The sequence below is a fragment of the Lutjanus erythropterus genome, chromosome 3 (assembly GCF_056507025.1).
Source record: "Lutjanus erythropterus isolate fLutEry1 chromosome 3, fLutEry1.hap2, whole genome shotgun sequence".
Lineage (NCBI taxonomy): Eukaryota > Metazoa > Chordata > Actinopteri > Lutjaniformes > Lutjanidae > Lutjanus > Lutjanus erythropterus.
Genome location: NC_139319.1, coordinates 34,557,465 through 34,569,012, shown reverse-complemented (window position 1 = coordinate 34,569,012; position 11,548 = coordinate 34,557,465). Strand labels below are relative to the sequence as shown.

The window sequence follows — 11,548 nt, the reverse complement described above, 5'->3', positions numbered from 1 at the left end:
AAAGCAGAAGTTGGCTCATCATTGACCAAATACAAATTAAATGCTAATCAAAAGTTAATGCCTGAGTAACAATTCAGTAATGTGATATTACTATAGGCAATATTAGGCCTTTGAGTTTCATGACAAATCTTGTAAATTGTCTAAGTGTCTCCCAAGCCTTTACATTTTTTTAATTTAACATGTACAGTGATAGCTCATTCCTCAAAAAATAAAAATGAACACACCTATAACATTATTAATTAATAATTCACTGGAACCTCTGATTAAGGTTCTCTGATTGAGATATATTAACGGTATTGATGTCATTATTTATGTTATGTTTGGATGTTTCATTTTTATTTTTAATTGCTTCCTTTTTCAGTTTTATTTCTTTGACAACACATTGAGTCTGTAATGTGCACTTCATGTATGTTTGCTGATTGTTTTCTTTTCTATGTTCAATAAAGAAAAGAAAAAAAAAAACACGACTACTACAATCTGGACAATACTTTTGATACTTAATACTTGCTGATTATACTTTTTTCTATTGACTTATTTATTTGATTGGTACTGGTGTGAGCTCTTCCTCTACCACTGGAGCACAGTCTCCACTACACTGAGTAAAAAACTATTCCTGTTCATATAACTCAAGAGATGAGACTAAAGTTCATATGCAATTTGAATCACAGGAGCAGAATACCCTGAGTAACCTATTCAGTAATGAACAGATAAGCCTGCCATTACAACCATCTGGACACACAATTTCATGATGAGTTTCATGAGTGAAGTTAAACATAGCAGAGGAATGACAAATCTAATATTTTCTGTGTTGCTCCACTCAACTACTCTGTGACCTAAAAAAATAAAGAAAGAAAGAACACACCACAAAAAGACACCACAACAAAAATTTATTTGAAAGTCATACATCTGAGAGACACTGTGACATGTTTTTATGTAACTCAGTTGGCTGGAAGGTGAACTGTGACAGGAAACTGCTTTGTCATGTGTGGGTGTGCCAGTAAAGCAATGAATATTTTAAACGTATGAAATGTTATCAGGTTTCTTAAGAAAGTCAAGTGAGCATTTCACACTTCTGAAATAACAGACAATCAGTCAAACAAGAAATAAATACATGTTACCAGGCTTTCTGGTTACATTTTTCTTGGTAAAGTCGACTGATTTAATATCTGGTTACACTGGAAAAAGCTGTGTCTTTTCTTTTTATCATCCAGGGGGCTGCTAGGCTGATGGCCATGTAATATATTGAATCTGAACTATGCACTTTTATCCTTTTTTTTTTTTTTTTTTTTTTAACATTTTATAGACTGACACAGTTGTTTTCAAAGTCTAGGATTGGGCCTCCTCAGACAAAGCTTGAAAAAAAACACAACCCAGATTACTCTCTTAAATTTCACTAAATTCCTGGATGTCTATGGGATCATGCCTGTCATCTGATTCCACACATACTCGATAATTGAGCAAAGACAGCTTAATGTTGCTGTTTTACACTTCACACACCAGTAAAAACATAAAAAAGGTCTGTCCAAAGGCATTTATTCATTTCTGACTCTGGGAAAAGTTGGAAAAACAATAAAATTCCTCAATACTTTATCTCAGAACAGCCTAAATTTGGCCGAAGAGCTAGTTCAAAGTGACATTCATTTAATAAGTAATGAAAAACTGCTGTAATATTGTTTCATTTCCATTTCATTTCACTGAACCCCTACTGAGGCCATCTGGAGCCCCGGGTGGGAGGCCTCAAAGTGAACTAACTAACTGAACTATCCTGCATTTCTGAGTTTTTTGACTTCCTTTGCTTTCTTTCCTTTACTTCTTTCCCTAGCATTGACAGTACTGACATGAGTGTCATTGATGTAGCTGCTGTTGTTTGTGTCTGTTGCTGTCTGGCTCCACGGTCAGCTGCAGTGTCACTTACAAAAGTTGGGTACAGGCGCTCACACATTCTGTACATGGCTCCTTATTTTACCAGCCAATGAGGTGGAGGGCGGTGGGTCGACACCCTCCACACACCCCGCTGTCACAGCACTCCGTACACGCCATTTTGAGTGTGTAAATACGTGGAAAAATTCAATTCACACACCCACGAAAAGTGAAAATGTTGTGCCGTGCACGTTACAGGAAGCAGTACCAGACATCCCCAACGAGCAAACTCCGCCAGTTTGTTTATTATAATGACTTTTCTGCTGCCACAGTCAGCCCAAAGTCAGTTGCGTAACTTTCATTCAGCGCCTTTTGCCTCATCTGTCATGGAGGAAAAGAGCTCCCACGTTCAACGTTACGTATCCATGTGACGTTGCACCGGCTGAAACGTTATTTAAGTGACTTTTATCGCTCAACTCACCGCGGACAAGTCGTGGGATCATCAGTCTAATTTACCGAGAGGAAAAAGGTATTGTACGACTGGATGTTTAGACCAAAGGTTCCTTTAAAAACCGAACTTTTACACTGTTGCACGGATGAGTTGATTTGAGAGGGGAGGGACAGCATGCTGCTTTGTTCTCAAAATGTTCTGGACATGTCAAACAGTATAAAACAGCTGCAGTTTGTGGTTTTCACTTTTCTTGCATCCAGAGGAGCTGTGAAAACAGATCAAAAGAGTATTCTAACCCAGTGCCTAATCAATACCCATACCACTACTGTCACTCTATCTGGAGTGAGAATAATGCAGAAATAATACAGACAAAAAGTTTCTTTATGAGCCTGTTGGAAAGAATGATTATATTGTAATTACAAAGGTAATTAAGGAAATTGTAATATATGGTATACTTTAATTTTCCTGATTTTCACTGGTCTGACAACTCAGTCTGCAACATTGTTGCATAACAGCTTGTCCATTAACTGGGAATTATGATTTTCCTATGTGTATAGATATATAAAATATTGCAATTTTAACATATATTTAATATCTGCTTTTTGTCTATGCTCAGTAAACGTATGGCTCTCAGAGGTGCTGTCACCCGGCTGCTCTCAAACAGCCAAAAATGTGCTGCTGTCACTGTGTCCAGAGCCCAGGGCACAGCTGCTGCAACTCCCAAAGGTAATCCTATGCTAATTCTTTTTTTGTGTGTTTTTTTATGTATATAAAGACCTGGTAAGATAAAGTTTAGAGTGACAGTCTTTATGACAAGGTGTAGGAAACATTATCTTCATTTTTGTCCAAAAAAAGAATGCACAGGAGGTGAAAACTGAAATAAGCTGTTTAAAATTGTGCAAAATGATGTGGAATCCACTTGATTAAACATTTTTCTTTTTCTTTCTTCAGATGTTGAAGAAATAAAAAAGCCAGCAAAGGCATGTAAGTAAAGTTTTAATGAGTTGAACCTGCTACGTCCAGATTCTTTCACACGTTTCCATGTCACATGTTTACAGTGACATAACCACAGTGAGTGTGTGTGTATATTTTGACCTTCAGCCAAGATGCCGTTCAACTGGCAGGATGCCCTGGATCTGGAGGGTCAGCTGACGGAGGAGGAGATCATGATCCGGGACTCCTTCCGTGACTACTGTCAGGAGAAACTCATGCCCCGCATCCTCATGGCCAACAGACATGAACGTAAGTAAAGCACACAGCCAGAACACACGTCCTGGGATAAATTCCCAGATTAACGTACTTATTTGAACCCAAACAACAATCTTCTTCTAAACCTACTTGTGTTCTTTGTTCCTAAAGTTACCCAAGTGTTTTTGTTTACTAAACCTACCATAGTCCTTTTTTTGCTCCTAAACCTACCCAAATAATTTTTGTTCCTAAAGCTACTTAAGATTTTTTTTTTGTTCTTAAACACAGTGTGTGCAAAAGACCCCCGGACCATATAAACTAATTTATATTAAGCTGAAAGAATCTGAATTGAAGTTTTACTGTGTATGTATAGTCTGCTGTATTTTAGGTATAGATTCTGAAGAAAAATATCAGCATAGGACAGAATATTTGCATTAATTTTCTGCAAAATATTTGACGGACAGTCTTTTTTTTCTCAACATGCTCCGGGCTACAGATTTCCACCGTGAGATTGTCTCAGAGATGGGAGAGTTGGGCGTTTTAGGCCCAACTATTAAAGGTAAACAGAAACAAAAATACATTATCACTATTTTGTCCTACATAATTTAAGAGTAATTGAATTCTTACTGTTGCATGTGTGTGTTTTCTATGTCTTTTTTTGGTCATTTTCAGAGTACTTGTAGGACTTTACACTGCGTTTTATTTCCCCTGCAGGGTACGGCTGTGCAGGCACCAGTTATGTGGCATACGGCTTGATTGCCAGGGAGGTTGAGAGAGTGGACAGTGGGTATCGGTCAGTCATGAGTGTCCAGTCTTCTCTGGTCATGCACCCTATCAATGCGTACGGCACAGACGCCCAGAAGAAGAAGTACCTGCCCAGGCTTGGTAAGAGAAAAAATTTTCTACAGTCGCACACATTTTAAAAATGGGAAAGGACTGTCTCAGTATCGTTTCTCATGTTTTCGTTTGCTGTGCAGCTCGTGGAGAAATCCTGGGCTGCTTTGGGCTGACAGAGCCCAACCACGGCAGTGATCCCAGCAGTATGGAGACAAAGGCCAAATACAACTCATCCAGTGGCACCTTCACCATCAGTGGAGCCAAGACCTGGTAGGTAGACCCACACATTCGAGTGTTTTCTCAAAACTCTCTATTGACTGAGAATGGGGCAAGCTACTGATGACAGATCTAGACAATGATTTGTGCTTTCAGTGGCATCATGAGAGATGGTTTTTGTTTGTTTATTCTGTCCCAGTGTTACCTTTTTGGACTATTAGATAAATTAAAATATACACCTATCTGTTTACTATGTACTTATGGGGACTTAAATGAAAGTGTCTGACACACAGAGGTCTGCATGGGGTTGCACCTGCATGTGTAAGTCTCTCTCCTCTCTCTCCTAAGTTAGGGTGTGAAGTTGACACTTGAGCTCAGTAACTACTAGTTACTTGGTTTGTTGATTCAACTACTAAATCAGCTACTAAAATAGGTTGCACGTATGATTACTTGCAGCATAGCCTATGTTGTAACTAGTTTGGACATTAAGTCATAACTGAGGCATGTGACCAATCAATAATTGAAGATAGAGTTCCTTTAGCTTTCTGTCTTGCATGAGCCACATGGCATCGTAGCTTTTTGTAGTAAACTAGATCGACATTGAAATATCATATCAATTAATAAGAAATTGGATCACTGTGTTGCGAATCAGTGTGCAATTAATGAAAGAAATGATGCTGTGTAGCAAACAAAACAACTTTTTACCTTTAGTGGGTAAAATTCTGTGAAATTTTATGATTTACACTTACCCTGTAGTGACACGTGTAACTATTTAGTTTTTATTTGGTTGTGATTTATCTCTGTGGTGCAACTGTTTTACCTTGATAAAATATTTGAACTTACACATAGCTGATGCAACAGGCTGCTGGCATTTTGAGACTAATAACCTGAAAAAAATAATAATTACAGTGCTGCCATTATGTATGAAAATCCAGTAACTTTATTTGAAGGGCTGTGCATAAGACTTTAACTACACTGTCATAATCACGTCATGGCACTGAATGTTATTTAGTGTCATTTTGTCAATTATGTCATTTTTAAACTGGACATTGTTTGAGATGTGTTTGTTATGACAACTTGACAGAAACCAGAACAACATAACCTGTTATATAACGTAAAGTCTAATTTGGCCGGCGGCGATGAGTGTAACAAGGAATACAGTACAGACATGGTTTTCCTGCTGGGTGCAGCTCCTGATACCCTGGGGCTGAGTCAGATATTTACTTGGCTAGCTCTACACCTAACTGAGCCTACTAGCTAATGGCATCTAGAGGTAACAGCAAGACAGCAGTTAGCCTACTTTAGCAATAAGAAAACTGCTCGATTTCCATCAGTTAACTCTGTAAGCTAAGTGACCTTTGTACTGTGCTGTCATCAAACTGGCCTTACAACATCTTTATGACAAGTCCAAACAGTACCATTTTACGTGAGGTCAAAGACCAAAGGACCTAAACCAACCACATATAACAGTATAACGTAATGTTGGAACATAAAGCCAGTTTCTATAAGTTTGGTGATGTCAGGTTATCATGACAGAGACACTGACAGGTTATGTTCTCTTGCTTAATGTCACGTTGTCATAACAGAGACATTTTTGGTATAGAGCACATCCCTTCATATGAAGTGTGCAAAAAATCCTAACATATGCAGTACTTCACATGAGATGACAAAGTCAGTTCCTCTGTTTTTGGGTTAGCTTAATGATAGACTGGTATTTTAGGTCAGTTGAAACAGAAAACAACTGATCACTCTTTGGTCTGCACTCGCTGCCAGACCCTTTGTCAAATACTGATCATGCAGTTAATATTTGAAATCCTTTTCATTCTCCTTCCTCTGCTAGGATCACTAATTCCCCCGTGGCAGACATCGCAGTAGTGTGGGCCAAGTGTGAGGATGGCAGGGTGCGTGGTTTCATCTTGGAGCGTGGAATGAAGGGTTTTGCCACCCCCAAGATTGAGGGCAAGTTCTCACTGAGGGCGTCTGCCACCGGCATGATCCTGATGGATGAGGTGGAAGTTCCCCAGGAGAACCTGCTGCCTAATGTTTCTGGTCTAGCTGTAAGTTGCTGCTCTCTCAGATCAACTTCAACTATAGACTCTACATTTTACTTCACTATTACAACATGTTACTGTATGCTAATATTTTACAATGCTTTTGTTGACCATTTTGATCAGGGTCCCTTCGGCTGTCTAAACAATGCCCGGTATGGCATTGCATGGGGAGCTCTGGGAGCTGCTGAATTCTGCTTCCATGCTGCCCGTCAGTACACTCTGGACAGGTACAGGGTGTTCTGTCAACAGTTGATGTGTTCACTAAAGTCAAGGTCATAACAGACATAACAGAAACCAAATCCAATGAGAATGTGTGAACATTGTATATATCCAGATTTATCTTCTCTTGTTCTGCCAGCCTCAGCTCTTCTAGAGAAGGATTAGTTTTCATGTCTCTCTATTCTCCAATCAGAATCCAGTTTGGGGTGCCACTGGCCAGGAACCAGCTGATGCAGAAGAAAATGGCTGACATGCTGACAGAGATCACGATTGGCCTGCAGTCATGTCTGACCCTGGGGAGACTGATCGATGAGAAAAAGTGAGTTGTCTGTTTCTGTCTAGACATTTCTTTCACCTTTGTTTTGGCCTCTGTAAGCCACTGGTCCCCTCTTTGACAGGAAAAGAAAATAGTTTTCCTTTAATCTCCTTGTAGAGCAGCACCAGAGATGATCTCCATGCTGAAAAGGAATAGCTGTGGCAAAGCTTTGGATATTGCCAGACAGGCCAGGGACATGCTGGGAGGAAACGGCATTGCAGATGAATACCACATTATCCGTCACGTCATGAACCTGGAGGCCGTCAACACATACGAGGGTAGGCACACAGCAGTGGTTGCATCCAGTCTACATTTTTAACATTTTCAAAAGTACCAACAAAAGGAAGTGTTGCAGTGAAAAGGACTTGAACTGCCATTACTTGAATCCACCACCAGAGGTCAGCAACACAGAGATTATTACAGGTTATTATTGTCATGTTGATCTACTCTTGAACAAATCATATAGTTCAATGTGGGGTTTTTTTTAAACAAATTATCACTAAAAAACTCCAAAATATGTATTGTCATAACTAAGGAGAACAGAATATGGTTTGCACAATACTGTTTATATAAGTACAGCGCATTTCAGAGCAATACCATAATTTTTACTGACAACTCTAGTATCTCTTAATGGACAAGCAGCTTATCGTGTGTTTTTCTCATTGATCTTCATAGGAACTCATGACATCCATGCCTTGATCCTGGGCAGAGCCATCACTGGACTGCAGTCTTTCACTGTTGGAAAGTAAAGGTTCTCCATCTTCTCAAAATGGACTTGTACTGTACGACCTGTTTATCTGACCTCTGACAAACACAGCCTGATTAGGGAAACTTGTATGTGTAGAAACACGAGCTGGAGCTTTGCCTGGTGGGTAAACTACAAATACCTCATTACATTTATACGTTTTCAAACTACCAATGGGAGAAGTCTATTACTGCTCTCGTTTGTATCTTTGGTGAATATGTAAGGTCAACTTAAAGCAATGGGTCCAACTGTCATGACATTTGTACAGTTAAAGTGCCTGAAATATACTTCAGGTACTGGTTAGGCAGGTGCATGTTAAAGTTATAGCATTCTGAGTTTATTTTGTGATAACTGAACTATATGTAAATAAATGGCTTTGAATGAGTGAGTGGATATGAATGAGTACAGCTGAGATTCTTTTCTGTTGACATTTTACACTATTACTATTACGTTAGTTATTGTAGGGTTGAAGAACTGCATGTCTGTGCTGAGACGCTGTGAGTTCTGAGGAAATACAAAAGTACAACAGTCACAATAGGGTATCGTAATACATAACAAATATAAAAATGTGAACACCTGAGAGACATGTAATTTGATAATTTTGTTCTTATTTGTGGCACTTTTATTTATTGAATCAACAGATGCTGAAATTAAACATATAAAGTAAAACTAAACTAATTAAAATAAAATTGAAGCTGTTGTTTATGAATCTGAACTATTGTCTTATATAACAAAGACACTGTCAACCGTCTATTCTTGGAAAAAGAGGAAACCAAGAGGAGTTATCTAGACAAAGTAATCTATTGTCAACACTCAACCTAACATTAAACAAACAAGCACATTAACTGATTCTGAGTAGCACATGGACTAATTCAAAACAAAAATACAGACCCCATAACCAGGTTATCAGGGCTCTGACAGTTGGCTAATAGCCAGGCCTGCTCTGAGGCCTGCCAGCGCCTGGTTGGCCTCCGTGAGCTCCCTGTTGAGTTTGGTGCATCTCTCCAGCACCTCCGTCAACTCCTGCAGCTTCGCCTCCATCTCATTACTGTTTTTCTCATAGACCGTGTACATGTTATCCTTCATCTGTTGACACATCTCTGTCACCTGGGAAACAAAAGAAAACATCAGACCAATGACCAGATCAGAAGATCTGTGGACAGGGACTGTACCAAATACACACTAAACAACATCAACTGTACTCTAAATGTATCAGTCTGCAATTAAAGCATTAATTACACTAAAGCCAATCATGACAGTCATGAAAGAAGTATTGGATGATTGTGTAAATAGCCAGGGTTTGAACAACTCTTTAAGAGTAAAATTAGATCATTTTTCAAGCACTTTTAAGGTACCTTAAACAAAAAAATCCCAGTCTCACAATGTCTTTATTATATATAATTATAATGTATCATTACACTTTGTTTATTTTGCTAGCTGTTCATATTAACTTTGATTGTACAATTTAATCTCAATTCAATCAAAGGATCAGCAGAGGACGCATCTAGCTGTGAGCTATGAACTATGACGATGAGACTGTTTCATTTCAAATATTAAAAGATTTTTAGTTAGCAGGAGTGATTGTGTGGTTGAAAGAATCAGATCAAGGATCTGGACTATATTAAACTTACAGCATCCATGAAAATATTATGGTTAAAATTAAGCATTTTCTAAACTTTCAAGACTTTGTCAAAACTCTGCATATCAGTGGATTAAAGCACTATAAGGAATAGGATGAGAAGCATTCAGTAAGTTTTGTACCATGTGTGGACATGCAATCAATCTGCTTTTAGTTGTGCTTATGTGTTTCTGTATGCTTTTTTCTTTTTCTTACATACATACACATATACCATTAACCTGCCAGGGATTACAGATGAAAATTAGCCTATATGGCTAAATCTAGCACATTTATGTGACATCACTGATCATGTTAATTAATGTCCACAGTCCCTTCTTAAACAAAATAAATATAAACATACCTTCTCTATTAGGCTCTCTTGAAAGCCGTCCATCACCTTCTGGTCACTGGTGCGGCTGTCGTTCATTTTTTCTACCAGATCCTGCACTCTTCTGCTAATGTCATCTATGCTTGAGCTACAACAGATACTGACATGAATGCAGGTTGAATGTGGCTTTAACCTAAATGTCTCATTCATTGAGAAGCAATAGAGTACTGTTCATCCTTGGACAAACTGACAGTAAAATGGAAAGTATACGCTAAAGTGAAGTGACGATACAATGTAGTATTGTCACTTCACTTTATATTGAAAAGGTAATTCTATACCTGGTGTGCTCCTCTTCAGTCTCACTCATGTTGATGTTTGATGACTTCCCTCTTGATGATTCTGAGTCTTCTGTCTGTATTGCCAAGGACAATGAATAAAGCAGCTATAAACTCCTCCATCATCACCATGTTTGCATTGGCTGACAGTTAACATTTACTGCACAAGATCCCAAAAACTCATACTCATACCTCAACTGTTTTTACATCTTGTGAGAACAACACATTGACTTGGGAAATAAGTTAACATCATGAAATCCATATATGAGTGAAACAAATGTTCTTATTCTCACAGGATACTAACTTGTTCACAAATCTGCTCCGTACCTTTTTAAGGAGTATTGTGCTCCCACAAGTTAATATCTTGCTCTAAAACCTTTCTAAAAATATCATATTTGTGTACTATTGGGTTTTTAGCTTGCTTTATATGATTATAACACATTACCATCTCTGAATGTTCATGTCCGCTGCTGTTTGGAGTGGACTGGGAAGTGGACGGTAGGTCAAAGAAAAAATCCATTTTGCCTGTTTTATTCTGCAGGGCTAAATCTGAAAAAGACACACCTGATTAAAAAAATACACAAATAAAATTAGCGGGAAAATATTGAAAATTATAATACAATAAGGTGTTTCTGAGAAGAATGCATGTGCTAGCATAACGAGATGGCTCAATCCCCACTGACAGCTAGATACTGACACCTGTAGCTGTAGCTAACCCCTGTTAGCTTTCAAATGTAATAGTAGCTACCTTTAGCTTCACAGTTGCAAACCACAGAATGAATATAGTTAATATGCACTTACACAATAAAGTATGTTGCTAACAAATGCTTATAATGGCAATATATACAGTACTTAACACCTCACCTATGTGTGTACTAGTATACATTAACTATGTGCACTTCATAAATGTGTATATTTAGCCTATGTGCACAACGTAGCTAGCGTTAGCGTCGGTTAGCTATGTGCTAACTTAGCCTGCTGTAACGGTTAGCTAGACGGTGTTTTTCTTTCTTTGTTTATGATGATAAACAAGCCAAACCCCCGCGACCTGTTTTATATTCTTTGTGTTTAACGGTATTTTGTAAACACCATAAAACATGTATGATATATATTGCTTTAATATAGATTATGGTTAAAATGAGATGTTCTCACCTGGAAAACAGTAGAGTGAGTAAAATAAGCAGCTACACCACACTGTAAAAAAAAATAATATATATATATATATATATATATATATATATATATATATATATATATATATATATATATATATATACACATATACATATATGTGTGTGTATGTATATATGTATATATATTTATATACATATATATATATATATATATATATATATATATATATATATATATATATATATATACA

General features: G+C 37.8%; 2 protein-coding genes across 3 annotated transcripts; one reads left to right on the top strand and one right to left on the bottom strand.

The window, feature by feature from the left end:
• Nucleotides 1–2,236: 2,236 nt before the first annotated feature.
• Nucleotides 2,237–8,276, top strand: LOC146330369 (glutaryl-CoA dehydrogenase, mitochondrial-like). The gene is made up of 12 exons (XM_084715893.1): nt 2,237–2,389; nt 2,928–3,037; nt 3,263–3,295; nt 3,413–3,553; nt 3,996–4,058; nt 4,214–4,384; nt 4,477–4,606; nt 6,393–6,609; nt 6,727–6,830; nt 7,016–7,141; nt 7,256–7,416; nt 7,814–8,276. The coding sequence occupies exons 2-12, from the start codon at nt 2,935–2,937 to the stop codon at nt 7,885–7,887; spliced, it is 1,323 nt and encodes a 440-aa protein (XP_084572019.1). The 5' UTR covers nt 2,237–2,389; nt 2,928–2,934; the 3' UTR covers nt 7,888–8,276.
• syce2 (synaptonemal complex central element protein 2) lies at nt 7,871–11,338 on the bottom strand. Of its 2 annotated transcripts, none has more exons than XM_084715894.1 (4): nt 10,610–11,338; nt 10,168–10,241; nt 9,863–9,989; nt 7,871–8,990 (listed from the first exon to the last, which is right to left on the bottom strand). In XM_084715894.1, exons 1-4 carry the CDS (start codon nt 10,682–10,684, stop codon nt 8,790–8,792), a joined length of 477 nt encoding a protein of 158 aa, XP_084572020.1. In that variant the 5' UTR covers nt 10,685–11,338; the 3' UTR covers nt 7,871–8,789. The 2 variants fall into 2 exon arrangements, with proteins under 2 accessions (XP_084572020.1, XP_084572021.1); XM_084715895.1 differs by having other exon boundaries at nt 9,863–9,977; nt 10,610–11,335.
• Nucleotides 11,339–11,548: the final 210 nt, after the last annotated feature.